This window comes from Sitophilus oryzae, unplaced genomic scaffold (genome assembly GCF_002938485.1).
Source record: "Sitophilus oryzae breed Bouriz unplaced genomic scaffold, Soryzae_2.0 scaffold_165_pilon_pilon, whole genome shotgun sequence".
NCBI classification, from domain to species: domain Eukaryota; kingdom Metazoa; phylum Arthropoda; class Insecta; order Coleoptera; family Curculionidae; genus Sitophilus; species Sitophilus oryzae.
Window position 1 is genome coordinate 762,233 of NW_022146347.1, and position 22,241 is coordinate 784,473.

At 33.1% G+C, this 22,241-nt stretch overlaps 3 protein-coding genes and 1 long non-coding RNA gene across 5 annotated transcripts; 1 reads left to right on the forward strand and 3 right to left on the reverse strand.

Annotated features, from left to right (window-relative positions):
* Positions 1-785: 785 nt before the first annotated feature.
* Positions 786-15,306, reverse strand: LOC115880845 (cell division cycle 5-like protein). The gene is given in 14 exon segments (XM_030898156.1): positions 786-1,147; positions 1,562-1,802; positions 8,458-8,652; positions 8,710-8,942; positions 9,325-9,416; positions 9,486-9,645; positions 10,136-10,370; positions 10,469-10,537; positions 12,853-13,050; positions 13,109-13,284; positions 14,154-14,353; positions 14,415-14,608; positions 14,691-14,941; positions 15,137-15,306. Coding segments are annotated over 14 exon segments (2,550 nt in total). The 5' UTR covers positions 15,182-15,306; the 3' UTR covers positions 786-886.
* A 497-nt stretch (positions 15,307-15,803) lies between these two features.
* On the forward strand, positions 15,804-18,110 carry LOC115880855 (serine/threonine-protein kinase haspin-like). The gene is made up of 5 exons (XM_030898171.1): positions 15,804-16,332; positions 16,683-16,859; positions 16,915-17,182; positions 17,425-17,723; positions 17,782-18,110. The coding sequence occupies exons 1-5, from the start codon at positions 16,076-16,078 to the stop codon at positions 17,990-17,992; spliced, it is 1,212 nt and encodes a 403-aa protein (XP_030754031.1). The 5' UTR covers positions 15,804-16,075; the 3' UTR covers positions 17,993-18,110.
* Positions 18,111-18,916: 806 nt separating this feature from the next.
* LOC115880871 (ATP synthase mitochondrial F1 complex assembly factor 1) lies at positions 18,917-20,127 on the reverse strand. 2 transcript variants are annotated; one of them, XM_030898194.1, is made up of 2 exons: positions 19,990-20,127; positions 18,917-19,896 (listed from the first exon to the last, which is right to left on the reverse strand). In XM_030898194.1, the coding sequence occupies exon 2, from the start codon at positions 19,887-19,889 to the stop codon at positions 19,047-19,049; it is 843 nt and encodes a 280-aa protein (XP_030754054.1). In that variant the 5' UTR covers positions 19,890-19,896; positions 19,990-20,127; the 3' UTR covers positions 18,917-19,046. The 2 variants fall into 2 exon arrangements, with proteins under 2 accessions (XP_030754054.1, XP_030754053.1); XM_030898193.1 differs by having other exon boundaries at positions 19,947-20,100.
* A 1,510-nt stretch (positions 20,128-21,637) lies between these two features.
* Positions 21,638-21,944, reverse strand: LOC115880797. The gene is made up of 3 exons (XR_004049941.1): positions 21,885-21,944; positions 21,730-21,830; positions 21,638-21,677 (listed from the first exon to the last, which is right to left on the reverse strand). It is a non-coding gene; the product is annotated as an uncharacterized LOC115880797 (long non-coding RNA).
* Positions 21,945-22,241: the final 297 nt, after the last annotated feature.

A 22,241-nucleotide genomic window follows, 5' to 3' on the forward strand; every position in this document is an offset into this window, starting at 1 on the left:
TAATTATATTCCTTTTTAAATAAATTGCTATATTATTTTGTAAATTTTCTTTATTATTTTCACAAATATATAGTGTGTGCCAAAAAGTTTACAACAAGAGGGGGGTTTACAACAATTCACTAACAATTACAACAGAGTTGTAATCGTTAGTTTATCGTTAATTTTTTAGTTAGAATTGGTTCTGGAATGGTGATTTCGATATCAGCCTAAAAGGAAGAATCAAAAGAACTGACCTGCCTATTAAGTATTGTGTCAGTTGATGTTTTTTTTTATTATTTTTGGCTATTTCTGTTTTTAATTTCCGATTCCTCAAATTTTCTTTTAAAAATTTGTATATTTTTGTACTAAATATGGTGAGTAACGTACATATATGATAGTGATACTGACTCTGTATATCACTGAAGATGATTTAAAACTTTTGTGAAATGAACCAAAGGTAATTTCGCAATTTACGTCCAATAAAATCCAAAATTCGTAATTTATATCGAATATATTTCCAACCTATTAATAATTAAAAATTAGGTTATGAATTTTATTCTAAAATCAGTTCACAAACCGTTACAACTGCATTTAATTTTGGTATCATAACAAAACTGTCCAAGTGGACACATGCTTACAAATCCGATCCAAGCGACCCCAATTACCATTCCAAAATGACACAAATTTGTGCGTTGGAACGAAGCTATCAAGAATTTAAAATTAACCATTTTTATTTCTTAATTTTCTGTTACAATGACGAAATACCGCGATGTTTTTCTAATTTATAAAACAGAAAATACAACAAATAAAGGCGTAAATTCAATTTATTATACTTACAAGAACAACTAACAACTTCGAATGACTTATATATAACTTAACTTCCTATCGCTGCTTCGTTCTCATTTGGTCAATTCATATTCGACTCGTCTTCAGGGCTCTCATCTATTCCATTCACTGTAGAACTGCTAACCACATTTTGATCATCAGATATATGATTTTCAACAGTTTCATCTGTCACAACGTTTTGTTGGCTTTGCTCCTCGTACACTTCCTGTTGCACATACTTGTATTGCTCTTGTAATTCCCTGATTTCGTTCTGAAGATCGTTATACCGCTTTTGTAATCCTTTTTCTCGTTCCATTTGTCGGTCAACGTCTTCAGTTAATGACTGAAAATAAGTAAAAAATTAAAAAATCATTCCTAGTTATTTTTCTTAGTTAAATTTGACTGATGTTATAGTTCTTCTCATGAAACTTTTCTCAATGCAGTGTAAAATGACACCAGTACAACGAGAGTCAGAAATTTATTCTCTACTTAAAGTGCAAAATAATATTCTATTTATGGACAGTATCGCACACAGAACAAACTTATGTCCACAAGCTAGGTTTAGTTCTTTCACGTAACTCAAACAAAAAATGGTATCTTTTTTAAATAAGACTAAATTAGAATGATTTTTAGTTATTGGAGTAAAAACAACCAACTTATTTCAATTAAAACTCTAGATTTTCACAGATTCGTCAATGTCTTTTTACGCCATATTAGGGAAAATTACACGGTACATTTATAGGGTAAGAGAGCTTACCTCAACCCTTCTAGGCAAAGCATTCTTTTCTTGTTCTTGCAAAAACTTGAAAGTATTCAGTTCCAAATTAGCTTGATCAATATTCTCATAAGCATCTTGGAGCTGTTTGATGAGTACCTGGGCCTTAGACTGATAACCTCCAGTTAAAATTTTCAATTTCTTCTCCATTTTTGCAGCCCGTTTGGCTTCTTTGGCCATATGCGATCGATTCTGTTCCAAGCGCTTCTCCGCAGACTCCAATCTAAATATAAAAAATAATAAAACAGGAAATTTATATATCAACGCTTATTATGACACTTTAAGAGCCCGTTCACACTGATCGACTTACATGACGCTCAGTCATTCGATCACATTCGACTCTATTCTAATATCCATAAAAACCAAACTTTCCAGGGCGCTGCTCCGTTTAGTCTAAACGGTAGGCCAAATGACAGTGTGAACGGCACTATTTGAGTACATGGGCTGATAGAGACTTTATTTTTGAAGTGAAACTTCTTTACGCGCGATGGGAGTAAAAATTCAAAGCCGTGACACGACACGGCCTTGACACGACTCGGCCTTGATATACGAGCTAGCGAGAAAAAAAAGTGGTAAGTTAATGAGGAAGCTGAGATGGATCTTTAGAGCGTCGAAATCATTAAAATCGTCCGATTTAAATGAAATTTGGTATATCAATAGATTGGAACAAGGCCAACTTGACCGTGTACGACACGTGTAACTGTGACAGTCAGTTTTGACGTAAGAAACGTCAAAAAGTTTGTCGTCCGATCGCAACCAAATTTGGTGGGTACGGTCCCACCCTGCACAGTTCGATACGACGCACAGTGTTTTGTCTAATGGACAAAAATAAAAAAAATTACGTATCAGTGTTGATAATATTCTTATTTATTATGATAACTTATTGAGTCATCAGAAGGAAATGCAAACGTAAAACTTCAGCAACAGAATATTTTAGTTATAAGTAGGCTGTAAAAACAAGTGATATTCGGATCAGATTCTGATCGCCATATCAGCTCTGTCATTTCTATATTTTGACGTTGTTTTGTGACAGGTAAATTTGTGAATATAATCGTGTAAATAATGGATAATATTATCCAAGGTATGTACTTTATGGTTTTAATATTTTCATATGAAAATTATGTTCTATACATATATATTTATGTATCTAGAATTTTGCTTGTTAAAATGCGAAAACAATATATATTTTTACATTTCATTACGGCTTTTTCAAAATACCCCCCAAAACCCTCTCAGGATTTTTGGCTGATAATAATCTTTAAACTATAATAATAATAATAATAATAAAGACTTTATTGCGAAATTAAAAAAAAATCTTTTTTTTAATTTTTGAAGCTTAGCTTCCTAACTTAACCCTAATTAGTAGACATAATTAATATATATTATATAAAAAATATTATAATAAATCAATAATAATTATAATAGAAAACTAAAGGGTAGAATAAATGGTTAAGACACGAATTTAAACAAACTCATTCAGCAGACAAGTAAATATTTTTGTTTAAAAATGGCCGCAAAGTGGAAGGACAGCAACTCGCTCGCGTTTTGTGGAAAATAATAAAACTTGGCTGAACACCAGGATAATGTTACCTAATGTTAGCCGAAATGATATTGTCAAGGTGTATTACTGGTTGCATAACTGCATACTGCTAAAAAATCGCAGCGGCATTGAGGAACCTGGCGCATTCGCCAGAAAGTAAAGAAAATTATAGAATTCTTTAGAAAAATCTAGAAACAACCGCCAGGGGGTATATAAGGCCCGCGCTTTGACAGTTGGACAAGTTTTGAAGTTTGAAGTCTGAAGTTTGATAATACCGCGAAATACCGTTAGAGTAAAAGTAGTTGCATAAATTGTGTTGTAAATAGTATAAGTTGTGTGTACAGAGTGAAACAAATAAATTCGTTAAATATTTTATCGTGAGTTTAAATAGTGGACCCACGGAATCCGTAACAATTGGTGTCGGAAGTGCGATTCAAGAGGTTTTAAGAAGAAATTAAGTGGATTAGAAGAGATTTTAGACCGAATTAGAGTATTTTATGGTTGGTACAAGGGAGCAGGCGAAGAAAATGGAGGAAGTAAGCAAATTATTGGGCGATTTTATGGAGAATATGAGAAGAGAAAAGGCAGAAGAACAAGAGAGGTTGTGAAGAGAGAAAGAAGAGGAACAAGACCGTCTACAGAAAATACTTATGGAAAATCAAGAAAAAATGTTAGAAAGTTTAGAAGCGCGTCAAAAGAAAGAAAAACAAGAAGAACAGGACCGGCAAGACAAAAATTTTCGAAGATTTGAAAATTCAACGACAACAAGACAAACAAGAAGAACAGGACCGGCTTGAGAAAATTCTCGAAGATTTCAAAGTTCAACGAGAGCACGACAAACAAGAAGAACAGGACCGGCTTCAGAAAATTCTTGAAAATCAAGAAATTAGACAAGAACGGTTGGAGAAAATTGTTGAAGATTTAGAAGTGCGTCGCCAGAAAGAAAAATTTGAAGATCAGGACCGTCTTAAGAAAACTCTGGAAAATCAGGAATTTCGACTACAGAAGAATTTTGAAGACCTGGAAAAACGGCAGGAAAATCAACTTCAAGAAGCCGTAGAAGATCTTGAGGAACGCCTTCAGCAGAAAATGGAAAAATTAGAGATGTAGCCTTTGGAAGACTTAAGGCGGCTTTATGTTCAAGTCCTATTTTAGCCTACCCACAACAACAAGGGAGGTATATCCTGGACACAGACGCCAGCAACATCGGCATAGGAGCAGTGCTATCACAAGTCCAAGATGGCGAAGAACGAGTGATAGAATATTACAGTCGAGTTCTATCTAAACCAGAAAGGAATTACTGCGTTACCCGGAAGGAGCTGCTAGCAATTGTGAAGGCAGTTGATCATTTTCATAAATACCTGTATGGCCAAGAATTTTTAATTAGGACAGATCATGCGGCTCTCAAATGGCTTATGGAGATGAAACAACCTGAAGGTCAAATAGCACGATGGCTCGAGAAGCTCCAGCAGTATCACTTTACCATCCAACATCGTGCTGGAAAGATGCATGGTAACGCAGACGGTTTATCCAGAAGACCCTGTCAAATCGATTGTAAGCACTGCAGTAAAACGGAACAACGTGAAATTACTGTCATGATAAGGAGTTTTAAGCTTGGAACCGATGAACAGTGGACGACGACACAATTGAGGAACGACCAAATGGAAGATCCAGACATCGGAGCAATACTACGGCTCAAGGAAGGTAACGGCGAGAGACCACCGTGGCAGGATATTGCAAACAGAGGGCTCGTTTTCAAAGCTCTCTGGGCTCAGTGGAATTCACTGGTTATTGAGAATGGATTGTTAAAGCGCACGTGGGAAAGTGCGGATGGCAGGACAGTACAACTCAGTTACTGGTACCAAGGAAGAAAGTTACCCAGGTATTGGAAGAAATTCACGGTGGTAAAACTGGAGCCCATCTTGGGGTAAACAAGACCTTGAGCAAGCTGAGAGATCGTTTTTACTGGGTGGATTATTGCGAAGATGTCAAGAAATGGTGTCGACAATGAAAATTTGTGCAGCCAGCCAAGGACCAAGCACTCGATCTAGGGGAAAAATGAAACAATATAACGTTGGACTGCCATTCGAAAGAATCGCTGTTGACATTGCAGGCCCATTCCCTGAAACGCACAAGGGCAACAAGTACGTTTTAGTGGCGATGGATTATTTCAGTAAATGGCCAGAAGTTTTTGCCATTCCAAACCAAGAAGCATCGACTGTAGCTGAAGTATTAGTCAATAATGTCTTCAGTAGATTTGGAATTCCCTTAGAGCTTCACACTGACCAAGGAAGGAACTTCAAGTCAAGACTGTTCCAGAAGATGTGTGATCTGCTTGGTATTCACAAGACTAGGACAACAGCTTTACATCCGCAGTCTGATGGGATGGTCGAAAGATTCAATAAGACCATTGAACACCTCCCGAAAATGGTGGACGAACATCAAAGAGATTGGGATCAGCACATACCGCTATTCCTAATGGCTTATAGAAGTGCAGTTCACACCACCGGACTTTCACCATCGAAGATTTTGTTTGGTCGAGAATTACGGTTGTCTTGTGACTTGGTGTTCGGATCACCAGACGACGGCACCACAAACGTAGAGGACTACGCGGATGAACTGAAGGAAAGGTTATTGGAAATTCATCAGACCGTTAGAAGTAAGATTGCGCTAGCCAGTGACCGGATGAAAGCTCTTTACGACCTCAGAGCTAATTCTACGGGATTTCAACAAGACGATAGGGTATGGTTGTATAACCCACAGCGCAAGAAAGGAAGGTCCCCAAAGTTAACTCCAGCATGGGAAGGTCCTTATACAGTCATCAAGAGGATAAATGATGTTGTGCACCGGATTCAACGCAGCCCTAGAAGTAAGATGAAAGTAGTTCATCTGGATCGATTGAAAAGATACCAGACAGGAAACCTTGACCGGAACGATCAAATTTGAGAAGAGGGCAATGTCAAGGTGTATTACTGGTTGCATAACTGCATACTGCTAAAAAATCGCAGCGGCATTGAGAAACCTGGTGCATTCGCCGGAAAGTAAAGAAAATTATAAAATTCTTTAGAAAAATCTAGAAACAACCGCCAGGGGGTATATAAGGCCCGCGCTTTGACAGTTGGACAAGTTTTGAAGTTTGAAGTTTGAAGTCTGAAGATAGTCTGAAGCACAAAATAGAAATCAACCAGAACGCCGACTCTGCCGAATTTGATGACGTTTCACGAATCGCGACGCCATATTGGCAGCGGGTAACTCTCAGGGCCGGATTAAAACGCTTTCGCAGGCTGTTGTCAGAGTTATATTGAATAAGTATTTTTATTATCTGATAGGTATGTGATTACAGACTGAGCGTAATACGTTATTTCGAAAGGTAAAGTTTGTATTGTATAGATACTACCACATGTAATTTTTATGCAGCGGTTTTTTGCAAGTAGTAGGTAGGCAGATAATATATGCGTAGTCAAAAATTTGGAAATGGGTAGAGATCGTGAATTTTAAAAATAAACTAAACCAATTAATTAAAGGTCAACTTTCTACTCGAACCCTTGAGCTGCGTTTTACTGGTTGGCAAAAATCCGTGGTCATCCCTACACCTTTCTTAGAAGTTTTTATGGTCTGGGAAATTACGCGAATTGCGTTGCTATAGATACGCTCTAAAGTGTAAAGCCGGAGTCTCATGCATCCGAAATCCGATGGTACGACATCCGAAATTTGAAGTTATCGTGTGAAATTAAAAAAGCCTGTCACATACATCCGAAAGTTCGTTCCGAAATTTGACAGTTTTAACATTTTTCTGCTGCGCTGAATAGAGATTCATGTCATGTTTTATTGGAGAAACACTTACAAAAATAACTTCCTCGCCAAATATCCCGAAATTGCCCACTTCCCACTAAACTTGTTTTTAAAAACCAATGTTTTCAAAAAAAGTGAGGTTAAAAAACACACGATATCGTACAAAAGTTAAACAAAATTTAACTTTATACGACGTCGATGATTAGTTAAAATTGAGCTGCGTTTTACTGGTTGGCAAAAATCCGTGGTCATCCCTACACCTTTCTTAGAAGTTTTTATGGTCTGGGAAATTACGCGAATTGCGTTGCTATAGATACGCTCTAAAGTGTAACAGTTTACTATCCTGAATTTATTTGTTAGAGGCACGTTCTGCGTTTTGAGTACACATTATCAAAATAAAAATGTTTTTTTTAATGCTGGGAAAGTTTCGCTTGAACACAATGTTACTCAGATAAATCGGGCTCATTATAATAATAAAATTATGATTAGGTAGGTAGGTAATAAGTATTGTGTTAAGATGGGTTAATACAGTATTTAAAATAAACAATCTATGCATTTGTTTAATATCTATTTATTTCTCCTTATTAATAATTTATTTTTATTTGTTCCGCTTTTAAAATTCGTATTTATGTGATATATTCATATTATGGGATGGTTAGAATTCAACCAAACCCTGACCTGCCCTGATTAAACCGGTAACGCCGCTTCATTGACAGGTGTTACCCGCTCATAAAGGAATTTTTAGGTTAGCCACCGTTTCGCGCGCATTTTGGGAGTCAACCTTCTGGTTGATTTCTATTTTGTGGTCTGAAGTCTGAAGTTTGATAATACCGCGAAATACCGTTAGAGTAAAAGTAGTTGTATAAGTTGTGTTGTAAATAGTATAAGTTGTGTGTACAGAGTGAAACAAATAAATTCGTTAAGTATTTTATCGTGAGTTTAAATAGTGGACCCACGGAATCCGTAACAATATTAATATGTGATACCTAATAATTAATACTGATTATTGTGATTATTAATGATATTATTCATGTGATTGATACTGGCGGGGGAACAAATTTATCCCTGCCTCTTGATTTGTCTAATTTAGTGGAAAATGAATCAGAAAGTGAAGATTCTGACTAATTGATTATTTCTACATTTTTGTTATATTGATCTCTGTTATAAACATAACTGGGGACTAATTACCGGCTACAGAATGCCGCCTTCGACGTTTCGAACCGATGCCTCTAAATGGACAAAATCATCAATTTTTCTTAATTATGGGTCGATTAGAACCAAACTCGGCACGTGGATAGAGGTACCCGAATGGAGTCCTCAGACGGACAGATCATATTAATACAAGTTTTGTGAAAGCAAATCAAATTATTTATTATTTCTGAATTTATTCCTTTTTCATCATTTAAAACTACACTTTTTTCAAAATTGAAGGATTTGAAGGGCATGTCAAATCCGTCAATTTAATAGCTATTAGTGAGAAGTTTCACTTCAAATATGCGAACATAGTGCACACACAATTTTCTTTAATAAAAATTATCATACAAACCTGTCTTTTTTATTAGCTAAATTGGCCCTAGTATATCTGTTTTGATTTGGTAAAAACAACACTTGACCCAAACACTCCTCCCACACTTGAGTGTACGCTTCTATGGGCAATTCACCATGATTCATTCCCATTTTGACAATTTCCATTTCTTTTTTTAACATTTTCTTCGACAGTTCCAGTTCATCTGGTCTAAAACTATTTAACAAATAATTAGAATAGAAATATCTAAACCATGCCACTCTATTCCCTTACTTTTGATACGGATGCTCTTCTAAAAATGCTAACTGTTGAGCTTGCGACTTGGTAGATTGTTTACTTTGATTGGGTATGGGATTCTTTAAGTTGTCGAAATGTAGCATAGTGGCCATTTCGCATTTTATCAATTCTTCCGCCTTTTGCAGTTCAGTCAACGAATAATTTTCATTAGGAGGTCGCAAAACGGAAAGGTTTACATCTAATGGTCTGGGAAAATCTCTTTGTATAACCTAAAATTACAAACATTACTATTCTGTTCTAAAACTAAATTTAAATTATCAGCATATCATCAAAATTAGGGCGACCGCGATAGTACTTCAATATGGCTGACTTAAATTTCGACTTATCAGTGACGTTCAATTGATATTCCGGTCCAATCCGGTATTTCGATCCTACTGGTCTAATTATTGGTACCGGTATACCAGGGTATACCCAGTTTTAGGACCGGTATTTTTTAGTATCCGATAAAGGTACAGAAATCTTAGGACTGGACATCCCTAATCACAACAATATAAAGGCCAATATATGTATATTAAAGGCATTTTTAAAAATTTAAAACAGTGTCAAAATAATTAAAATATTTATTTTTTAGAAATAAAAATATTCTTTTACCTGAGATCTCATTGCTAACTCTTTTGCTGCTTTTGCTTTCAAATCCTCTTGATATCTCTTGTCAATATCTGCTTGATCTTCAATCATGTGCTCTAAATAATAATGTTAAAACATACTTTATACAAAATTATATAATCTAATTTAAATAGATATTTGGTTACCTTGAGCTTGTTCTGGCATCTCCTGATCAACTTGCTCTGGAACAACTATTTCGTAGTCGTTCTTTGGCTGGGGTAAACTACTTAAACCCATTTTTAGTTGCTCTTTAAGAGAGGTTTGATATATGCGCTGTTGCACTGGCGTTTCTGCAGCCTCTAGACTCTGTAATTATAATTATTGCTCAAAATAAGTTAAAAATAATAATTTATAGATTTAATTTTCCTGCTAAAATAATTTAGTAAAAAATAAATATTAATCCGTGGTTATATTATATTGCACTACTTTTATTAGAGTTATTTTTTCCCACATTATACACTGACCATCAAAGAGTTTGCAATAAATGGAATTTATTTATTACTGTGATATCGAAACACTATTTCACTTGTAATTAAGTACAAATAATCTTTCTTTAAAAAATGTCTATCCCTCTGTGACGGATATTTAGTATTAGCAAGTCTTATATATTAAAGCTAATACTTTAATCTGTAACTCACAATAGTATCACAAAAATAAAAAACGATATAAGACAAAAAATATACGATAAGAAAAATATAAGAAAAGAAAAAAACATAAGATATTTCTATTCTATTTTCTACGCTGTTAAAAGGGGCTAATAATTGATATTTTTTCTGTTATAAAGAAAATAATTTACCTCCTCTGCATTAATGTTAAGTTTGTCCCTAACTGAGGGAGTAAAACTACTCCCTTGTCCTACCGGAACCAACGCTCCACTACGAGGTGTTGCAAAACCTGAACTGGCTGGTGTAATACCGCCGTCACTTCTGGCTGACCTAAACGGTGTGGCAATTACTGTGTTTGGTGTAGCTATTGTCTAAAAAAATATTACTTGTTTTAATTATTAATATAGAACGCGCGTAATCTCTGAACTTATTAGTAAATTTACGAGGGAAATAATGATATTTATTATTAGTATTTTAATAAAGCACGCTTTTAGATGTTTCAAAAAACTTTTAATAAGAGTAACTTTAACTCTACATAGAGTGGGGTATCGACATGGGTAAGGGCCATGACATTTTGAGCTTCTTGAAGAATTCTACAAAGTAAGACACACATTATTTAAAAAATATTTATAATATTTAAAGTTGTTTTGTCTGTAATCAGAGATATATTGTATTTCCTAACAATTTTTTGGATGCCGTCTGTCGAAATCTAATCTGACTCGTTGGACAAACTTTGGACAGTTTCCATTTTCTAGGATTATGACATGTTATGCAAAAGGAATTGCGACGATGGTTTATGGTTTAACTGCCTGGACCAAGAGGAGACAATCTCATCAAAAACCTAAATCCTACGACGACGGGCCCCGGTCAAAACGATGTCCTGCTAGATAGAAGACAAAGCAAAGGCTAGATAGAAGACTATCTAGAGGTGTGCCCCTGGTGTCCAAAGATTGAGACCAGAAAAGTTTGGTCTCAACCTTGGTGCACCAGGTGGCACCTCGTTATATGTACCCCTTACTTCTACATGTCAGGCTCTGTACAGGAGGCCAACCCTAAAGGAAACTACAGGAGAGGTAGCTGACACTTGCGCGAGGCCCGCCTCCACAAGTGGCACAGAAGCTGCCACCTCCTCTAAACCTGACAGTCTACAGAAGCTACCTTTTTCTCTAACAGGCTACACAAACTACCTTTTCCTCTACCCGGCCTGGGTCAACCAGGCGGGGTAGACGACCCGCTGAGAGTAGATCTCAATGGAGCAGGAATACGGAGATACCTCCGACTGCTCCTCGAAGGATTTGCTCCAGAGGAAGCAAAAGCAAAAAGACTAATTGAAGAAAGGGAGATAAAGGAACCAAGAGAAGAAAAGGGCAAGAGAGAGAAAGAGAGCGAGAACCGCTCACCTCTGCTCTTGCAAGGAGAGCCATTTTGACAGCTGTCAAAAATTCGGGTCATGCCTTGGTCATGCCTTGCAAAAAAATGTATTGTCATCGGGACTGAACCTACATGCCAAATTTCAATTTCCTACAATAAAAGGAAATGGTTTTAATTTAGCTTACAAGATTTGCCCCGAACAAACATACATACACACATAGATAGTTACATAGATAGTTACATACAAAGCAAGTTAAATAAAAGCTTATAAAATGAGTTGCGCCACTTCGTGATATTGACGACGATATATCCTCTATTATAGATTCGGGACAACACCGGTATCAGGTCTAAGGAGAGACCAAATTAAAGAGGTGGAGAAAATGGAGACAGATCCTCCAGCCTCCACCTCACGGGTATCTCAGCCGGAGACAAGCTCCTCGGAGGGACAAACTTGGAAGTGTGTGGAAACCGTGGAAGGCTGTATACCCTCGTAAGAGGTAGATGTCGCCTCCTCAGAAGATGAACATCTCTTATCAGAGGATGGAAAATATCCTGTCCCCCCTACAACAGGAAAATCCCCATGTATGATGAGTTATAGACTGTACAATGAGTTATACGCTTATACGCTCATTCTACATCACAAATATGAACAATCATAAAAAAAACAAAAAGATTGACTTGGAAATGAAGACCAGTGTTACTTGTAAATGTCTGAAATGCAGTAAAACCTAGGATTTACCAAAAACAAGTGGTAGTAAAAACCAACCAACTCCACCAAATAACCACCTAACCAATGCATTAACACCCCCCAAATAACCAGGCTAACCAATGCATTAACACCCTCCAAATAACCAGGCTAACCAATGCATTAACACCCTCCAAATAACCAGGCTGACCTAATTAGTTAATGCTTTTGGTACATCCTAGGTTTAGCGCGCTTATCCTAGGTTTTACCGCATTTCGGACATTTACAGTAGCATGTATATTGTTGTATTTGGTATTCAGGAGGTTTTTTTTATTTTACAGTGTATTTATAGTTTAAGTGTATTATAAATTTATAGTTGTAAATCTATGCCTCGCACAAAAAATGATTATTTTTTTCCGAGGCAAATTTATGTTTATTTATTGTAGCATTGTAATTTAATAGGTATATAAATAAACATTATTATTATTATTATATGCTGTCTATAATGTCATTGATCGCCATTTCAATGCCAATTTGACGCCTATTTTTCGATCTTCCTGTATCATAAGTAACACTGATAATAGCCAGCAAGATTACAACAAAACAACATCCATAAAAGACAGAAAAACAATCTATATCTCTAAATTAAAATGATGGAAACAATGTCCTACATTATTTCAGTGTACTATACAGAGTTACTGCCTTTATTTTTGCAGTCAGCTTCTGTCAACAACCTGCAGAAATGTATTTATAAATCATTGTTAATGAGCCAAATAAACTACACTAAACTTAAACAGAACACATATTTTAGCATTAACTTATAAGTGAATAGTGGCATGAACTTATAGTTACCTATCAGTGACAGGAGCAGGAGTTCTAGGCGTTGCAGCTGCTTGAGGGGTTAAAGTATAATCATTCAGCAACGTGTCGGTACTGTCAATTCCACTCTCGGAAGCTACTTCGCGCGCCACTTCGCTCGCTTTTCCCAGTTTAACAACTTGATGAAGTTCTTGGTCGGAAATCTGTGGTTCGGGCAAAACCAGTTTTGATCTACAATAATGCCCAATTATTAAAACTGTTTATCGCAGAAGTTTATTAGATGTGTTACCTTTTCTTAGCAGGTTCTTGGTTCTGTAACATTGCCTGTGGTATGTCATTCTCTTTCCTTTGTTTCAATTTCTGTTTATCTTTCTTCCTCTCTTTTTCTTCTTGTTCACTTCTTATTTCGCCATCCAAGGCCTGCTGGGTCATTTTAGAAAAGTCTGGTGCCATAGGATCAAGAGCCTATAAATAAAATAACTTTATTATTTGCACATCTGCTATAATATATGCATTTATGTGCAATAATAGATATTTGTCAACATTCTAACAAAATTATAAAATATACAAAACGCGTTGTTTTAAATATAAAATGAAAAACAAAAATATTGATATAAAAAACAAAAAAAAAATGAAATCAAGAATTCATTAGAATTAGATCAAGAATCAAGTTCCAATGGTATGGTATCCTTGTATATTTAAAAAATAGTTTTTTTTATCATCAATAATAGGTAATTATTACATTTTTTTTAATTTTCTCTAAAACAGTATGGAAATTTGGAAAAGTATAAACGAGATTAACCATTTTAGAACAAGCAAAAATTACATTTTTTTCAAAACTTCAATAATAAAAAACTGTTTCCTCTTGTAAAGACAATCCGGATACATACTGTATAAGTATTGTTATTATTATTATCTTTCCAAAACCTCTTAGTAGGTATGTATATAAAATATAACAATAAAATTCAAAATCCACTAGCAAATCCACTCAGTAAGAATATATATCAGCCTATTTAAAAATATACATTAGTTTAAAGAAAATATATGAATCACCATGTATATTGGCAAAAATATGTTTAAAATATACACTACAATTTTAAGCATATTATATAAAAAAACTGGTGCAAAAATCTCAAACTAGAAACATGATATAGAACTTTTAGAAAATGCTAGGTCACCCTGTGTAATATTTGTCTGCCAGTTTAATTCAAAAGTGGTTTTTTTTGTCTTTTTTTAGACGTTTTTTATTAAAAAATGTATATTCTCTTACTGGACAGACGATAAATTCTTTCTAAATCTAAAATATGAAAACTGACTAGACATAATTTGAATACCTCATTTGATGTATCATAAAATCCAATAGCAGGTCGTTTTTCAAAAGGTATTTCCGCATTATAATCAACACCACGCTTTTTTCGCCGACGAGGATTGACTTCAATTCCTGCTGCTCGAAGTTCTCTTCTTTTCTGCAAAGCTGCCAGACGTCTCGCCTCTTCAAGTTGTTTTTCTCTAGCTTTACGTTTTGCTTTCTTTCCTATTACAAGTTACAAAAATCAAATATAAGAAAATGCATACAATATTGTATAAAAAATTACCTTGAGTATTTGCCAATCGAGCACGAGCTTCTGATAACATTTCAAGTTCATCTTCATCCATATCTTTTGGATCAGGTCTGGCAGGTTTAGTTTCCGGATTGGGATCAATTTCGCCAGGCTTAAGTTTCCTTGGGTCATCAGCAGTATCTTCACCATCTTCTTTCTTTTGTGCTTGATCCAACAAATATTCATATCTACAGAAAGTAATTTAAATAAAACCTAACCCAAATACTAATATGAATTTCCATTTTTAAACCAAGAAAATTAAATATGCACCTTTCTAAACACTGAGCAGCAGTACGGCCAATAATTGGGGCTATTGTTCGCCACTGCGTAGGCATTAGCTTTGCTAAATGCAATAGCTTTTCATCTTCTTCTCTTGACCATTCTGTTTTCTTTATACTTGGATCTAACCATTCAAACCAACGTGCCTTACATTGTTTCGCTGATTTTCTATGTAACAACGACGCAATACGGGACCACTGATTTTTGCCATATTTCATAACAGCAGCCTTAAGGATTTCATCCTAACATTTCAAAAAACATTTAGTAATAAATACCTTAGGAAGGCATTGATTCGCTGATATTAAAAACCACTATAAACATTATTTAATAAGCTATTATTTACTAAAAACAAAATAAATTTGAACTAACAAAAACAAAATATACAAGATGATTATTTACAACTCCTATTAGATTTTGTTAGTGAATGTTGAACTTACTTCTGTGTTCCGCCACACTCCGCCTTTTATCATAATTCGCGGCATTGTGCTACAGTTTATATCACTTTACAAAAAAATATATCTCAAGTCTGGTTTTATTTAATAAATATTGGTCTCCCAAATAAAATCGGCAGCAGTTTACAAAACTCTAGAAAACTAACCTATCATCATTTTTTATTTTTTGATTGACAGATGACAGAATAATCAGAACATAATTCTTAAAACTTTATGGCTTTTGCTGCTAGGGCTTTGTGGATTTGACCATATCTCATATATATATATATATATATATATATATATATATATATATATATATATATATATATATTTTTTCTCTTTTTGGCCACTTGTCTATTACGACATGATTACGACATTCAGCCAGCTTATTTCTTGTTATTTAATTAGCGTTTAAAATTGGACAAATACAGACTCACACACACATTTAACACCCATGTCCGAGGCCGGAATCGAACCGGCGACCTTGCGTCTACTAGAATGCGGCGCAATCATTTCGACCACAAGGCCGACATCTCATATATATCTTAAGTTTACTCTACAAAAATTGATATATGAGTTATATGTGATTATATATGAATTATGGCCATAGAAAAGTTTCCATCTTTTTTTTAAACTAAATTCCAAGTGTCATAAAAACGATGCCAGAAAATGACTCATTTTTCAGTTTACGTGTTTGGTGACGTGAAGCTGACCTATTTGTTCTAAAATTGTTTTTATAATACGCAGTTGTAAGCTTCACAAAAGTTCTTTTGTTCATTTTTAATTGTTTCGTTATTACTCGTGCTCGCGATTAAAACACTATATTGTGATATTTTTGTCTGATTTTGTGTGTAACGTGTATTTCAATAATTCGCATTCAGTTGTATTTGATACTCTCCTATAATACAAGCTAATTGGAATATTAATAAATTGCTTAATTGCATGCCGCTGTACACGAAAAGCGAAACAAGTTTTAAGAGTTGTATGCCTTCACATGAAATTTTATCTGGTTATGTGGATAACTCAGTTTTCAATAAACTTTTTCCAAGACAATTTCAACATTGTTGTGGAAATTTATCGTTAACCAACGATCTACAGAACGTTTTCAATGAATTATCATTAGACCAAAAAATACAATTGATTTTGCGAAAATGGCAACAGGAAAAACCATCTTCATTTCAGGATTGTTATCCAAAAGGGTAAGTACCTATTTTTATGAAATATAATCTGATAAAATATACTAAATTAGAGTTATAAGGTTTGTATTTGTAATATTGTGCATTGTAGTATGTCATAATTTTATTCATATGTGACTCATTATTCCTAATAAAATTAGTTTGATTTTAATATATATTTTTTAAATATGTATCTGATAAATTTATTGAGTAATAAAGGACAAAAGTTTCTATAAATAAATAACATTTTTATGAGAGGCAAAATATGTATCATAATAGTAAATAAATTTTGAATATTATTGATAAATCTGTGTGTTATATGCAAAAACAATTATTACTGATTGTTTTACACATTTTTACTGTATATTTTTTAGAATATTTCAACATTGTCAGAAGATTGGGGAAGGAATTTATGGCGAAGTTTTTCTTTACAAGAATGCAAATGGGGGTACCACTGTGCTAAAAATTATTCCAATAGAAGGAGACCAAATAGTTAATGGTGAAGCTCAAAAGAAGTTTGAGGAAATTTTATCAGAAACTATAATTGCTCTGTAAGTCAATTATACATAAACATTATGAAATTACTGTATTTTTATTTAAATTTAGGGAATTGAGCAACTTAAGAGCAAACAAGAAGAATTATACAGATGCATTTATCGAAGTTCAGAATCTACGCTATATTTATGGAAGGTATCCTGAAGAACTGTTAGAGTTATGGAAGCTTTATGATGAAAATAGAGGTTCTGAAAATGACTTTCCAGATTTATTCACTGATGAACAATTATACATTGTTTTGGAAACAGGATATGGCGGCAGTGATCTAGAATCATTTATATTTGATGATGCCTCCCAAGTTCTATCAATGTTTAAACAGGTAATATTTAACAGAACTACAATTTCAAAAGTATACTAGGAGAAGCAGTGTTAGAAAATAGCTCCATATCATTTTTATTTAAGATTTCTTGATATTTTCAAATTATGGGTATATAGTATATGTTGATTGAAATATATTTTTGGAAGGTGTTTAAATGAAATTGATGGATAAATAGATTTTTATTAGAAAATATTTATAAGAGAGTTTCTCTTTATAATATATAAATAATATGAAACTTTTAGATTGCCTGTGCAATGGCAGTTGCTGAAGTGGAATTATGCTTTGAACATCGTGATTTGCATTGGGGTAATATTTTAATATCTCATGTTCCACTGGACAAGGAAATATTTTTTGTTCTAAATGGACAAGAAATAGCAGTACCATCTTGTGGCATTAAAGTTTCCATCATCGATTTTACATTTTCAAGAATATCCAAGAACGGTTTAGACATTTGCAATGATTTAGGGAAGGATTGTGCTATATTTACTGGTAGGGGAGACTATCAATTTGAAATATACAGACTAATGCAGAAGAAAAATGGGTATGTCTTAAAACACTATGTCTTGTTTTATATTTAATTATCTGTTCTTTCTTTTTAGAAATGAATGGCATCATTTCGATCCCTATTCCAATATCTTGTGGTTGAGTTATGTTTTGGAAAAAACAATAACGTCTCTTCATTTCAAAAACGAGCGTACAAAACTGCACAAGAAATCAATGAACAAACTGAAAGAATTGAATCTGGATATTTTGGGATATGACAGTACAAGAGAGTTAGTCCTTAGTTTGTTTGATAAAAACTTTTTATAGATTTTTACATATACATTTAACATATCATAAGTAATTGATAAGCAAAATTATATTTCTTTATGACTATTTTTGTAACATTTAGAATATGTTTTAACAAATAAAAGTAATTGGATTGTTATTCTTTTTTTTTTGCTATACTCTACCTCTGATCCTACTATAAATGAAGTTTTATAATAAATGGGCTTTGAATTTAACAGTTGAAAAATTGTAATGTAATAGTTTATTGTTTATCTGTTTGCATCTATAAAGTACCTAAGTCTTTGCCCTCAGCTCTGGCCCTCAGTTTTAAAACTTTTTGACAAAAATGTCCTGTGACATTTGCAAATATGTCCATTTAAAAAATGTATAAGTCGGTTGTTTTTAAATGCTAAAAATAAATATAATAAATTTACAATAGCCTTAAAAAGGTCTCGAAATATTAAATATCAAAACCAAACTAAAAACTTAATATCCTTATTCAAAAATAGTCTTTCTTTTAATTGACGTCAATCTTATAATGAGTAATAACATAAGATAAAACAAGGTCGAAGATATTTATTTTTTCTTTTTAATAATTTAAAGTCGCGTGTGAATGTAATTTGTAAAATTGTCTTCGCGTGTTCATATATATTGGTTATCCATTTATTCGTCCCTGTGACCTGTGATAGCAAATTGCACAAATTTAATTATTAATAATGCCATCAATGTCATAATTATCGATATCGTTAACATTATCGATAATTATGGTCTAATCCCTGTTCCCATCACTACTATAGTGATGGGAAAAACCGATTAATTTCAATAATCGAGTACTCGAATTTCGAACGATCGAACTTTTTCGCACCACCAGCGAGCGATAAATAAAAAAGTCACCAAAGTACTTTTCCTTCCTTGACAAACTATTTATAATATCTTTAATACAATTAATTACTCATATTAGTTTTATTAGCTGCTTTTTATTTAGCTATAATTAAATAGATAATAGAATATTTATATTAAAATAAAACAGTCTACATATATTACTATTTTTTATATATACAAGATCAGCATGTGACTACACTGCCAAGAAAAAGAATTATAAAGATAAATTATTAACTTGTTTAACCAGCTCCATATGATCGAAAGAATCTGGATCTACAGTAAATGTTTCCAGCAGTTTCTGTTTTTCTTCATCATCCTGAATATAGTATAATTGTAACTGATTGGCTAGACATTGAGCTTCTTTAGCATTTATTACATTTTTGTCATATTCTCCTCTCATTAATACAATTCCTTTATCATCTTTAAATTCTTTATAGTGCGTTAGTGTCAAGCATTCAGGAGCGTTTTCTTTGTGAACTTGAAAATAAAGCAATGGTGTAAAGTGGACAGTATTTTTCTCAAACTGGCACAAAATAAACTCATAACCCTGACTTCTAGGTAGTGGAAATAAAAATGTTTTGAATTTTAATGATCTCTGTTCTAATTTTTCATAATCTTTTGAGGGAATTGTAGCAGCAATGCAATCTTTTGTCAAATGATATTCTAGCCAAATAGATTCAACTTCTTCAGCAGTCTTATCTTTAATTAAATCTATTTTCATGATTTTGTCCAATGATTCTTCTTTTATTTGAGTTTTATTTTCCAATTTCTCTTTGGGGTTTAACAATTGGGAATATTGGCGACCCTTTGATGCTTCTATTTTTTTAACTTTTTTCTTTTCTAAATTCTCAACCCGAGATTGAAATTCATCAGGTTTACTATTTTGGACTTGTTTTATTTTATCTGAATATTTATCATAATAAGGATTTCCTTTTAAATCTTCTAGAACTTCTTGCATACTTCTTGGAGTTGTCATAATGTTTTTCCTTGTTAAATTCTTTCCAATTTGCAATGAACCTTTATATAATATTGTTCTCAACAAACAGGTTAATTGCATATTGATCCTGGAAATTAACAATAAATGTAATGATAATTTTGGAAATTACTTACTCACTATTGCATTCTCAATTATTATAGTATATAATATTAAAATTTACTTATAAAACGAAGAAAAAAATTGCAATAAAATTTGAAACCACTGTTTACACTTTTTTTATATTTTGCCTTGTGCACAGGCCTTGTGGTTTGTGAGTTTGTGGTAGATCACGTGTCTCATCCGGTGTTCTTTTGATCTACTCTTTGATGTTGGGTGTTGGAATAAAATAATGATCATATATAAATGAGACATTGACAGGTTAAAACAGAGAAATAGAAGGGATAGAGAATGAGCGTCAACATGCGCAGAAGGTCTAATCAAGTGGGGCGCCATATTCCAGGTCTTCGTGTCATTTTGTATATAGGTGGTAATCTATAAGTAATCAAATATCAATTTGCTGTTTTCAACCATACGGGGGGCAATTTAAATTTAGTGAAATTCTATCATTTATTATGGTTAGTTAACATTAATATGATTTATTTAATTATCAGTTTCAAAACTGCGTACAATATTGGTATATGTATAATACACTAAATATACGAATATTCTGACAAAAGACGCTACGGACAGATGACCTTTTCGTCGTTAAACACTCGAAATGATATTAAATAAGTATTTACAATATTTCATGTTTACTTGTACTGAATTACGCGTTTCAATTTAAAATTTTTGCAAATTTGGTAAAAATTGTTCTAAACAACTTTTTGTTCAAGTTGTATATTCATAAAAAACATTTGGTTCATAATTATTTTTGATGATTACCTACCTTGTATTTTTAATATAAACCTAGAAAAAATATGTTTTTGTTTTATTTTTTTTTTATTCGTCCCTTCAAATTGTGTTACAAAAACTGTTACATAACATGTCCTCTAACAAATATTTTCATAATACATAAACATTATTGATTTTATTAAGTGTATTATTATTAGTATTTATCCTGGTTTTTGTCGACAATAAAAACTCAATCTTGTAATAGAACATTTTGTCAAAATTCAAGTCATTAATATACTGATAAACAACACAAATTATTCCTAAATATTATATTATAAAAAAAACCTGTTACCGGTAAGTTTATAAAACACATTATGGTTTGTCTTAATACTAGAAAAAATCATTTATTTTTTGCACAAAAGAAGCTTGCCGATCCTTATTTGTCCATAACAAAATTCTGCATGTACAACATACATATACCTAATTTATTATTAAGAAAATTAGATTATATGATCTCAGAATTTTAAGAAAATTTTTCAAGATAAAATAGTTTCTTCTCAACTGTAATATTGTCAACTTTGGCCTGTATTTTATCTATTTAAAAACATGGGATTGACAATCCCCTTACTAAAATACATACTGGAAGGTACTGATTTAAGTTTCATTGCATCAAATACCTTTGCTATAAATCCTGGCTCACAATTTAAGGCCATTGCAAAATGCTTTTGAACTTCATCATAGATTTTACAAGAATAAAAGTGTAATATTGAAACAAAGTAACATTGTAAGCTTCATGACTAATAGTCTCATTTTTAACACTTTTTAAATATCATCTCGTTAACAATTATGAATATTATATGATTTTTCTCAGTGATTTGGGGCACTGATACAAATTAATATATGCCCCATAACAGTTTTTAAATAAGAAACTTCTGCCTACAGATTTAATTTTCTTATTGGCATAATACCCTTTCTTCCTATATAAATCTTGCCATTTTTTTCAGTCCAATGTTCCTTGTTTTTACAGTTGTAGGAATACTAAAAATGTTGACTATAGAACTCGATACTATGTTTGAAAAAGCCTTCATACCTGTAACTGTGCATAAATCTAATTAACTGAATTCTCCTCCTCTTGACTCTGAACACTGTTGCTGCTAATGTTAGAAATATTTAGCACAAAACTACAACTACCTACAACAAACTTTACAATAAAAATGTTAAATTTTCGCTGTTCGATTAAAATACCCTATCTTATGATTTCTTTTCCTCCAAATAATCTTCTTGTCAAGTAAGGACCAATCTTATTTGACATGTTTCTGGTACACTTGAACTTGTGCTTTCATGGACACTATAAGAGTGCACTGTTTTACAGAAGCACGAACATTGATTCCAAGTATCTTCTTCCTCCACACGTAATAAAAACATCCTCTTTAAATGGCCACATCATACACTTATTTTTGACCATTCCCAATTACAATCACGATTTTTACACGATTTTCACGATATTTGATCATCTGTAAACACGATTATGTTGTATAAACTTACACATGAAAACTAATCATTTTTCTCGGCGTATTAGCTTTCTTAGAATGACTATGACAA

Coding starts and splice junctions, on each gene's coding strand:
- LOC115880871 (XM_030898194.1), bottom strand. CDS start 19,889: ATGCAATTAACCTGTTTGTTGAGAACAATATTATATAAAGGTTCATTG.
- LOC115880855 (XM_030898171.1), top strand. CDS start 16,076: ATGCCGCTGTACACGAAAAGCGAAACAAGTTTTAAGAGTTGTATGCCT. Junction 16,860..16,914: donor TCAGAAACTATAATTGCTCT/GTAAGTCAATTA, acceptor ATTTAAATTTAG/GGAATTGAGCAACTTAAGAG. Junction 17,183..17,424: donor TTCTATCAATGTTTAAACAG/GTAATATTTAAC, acceptor TGAAACTTTTAG/ATTGCCTGTGCAATGGCAGT.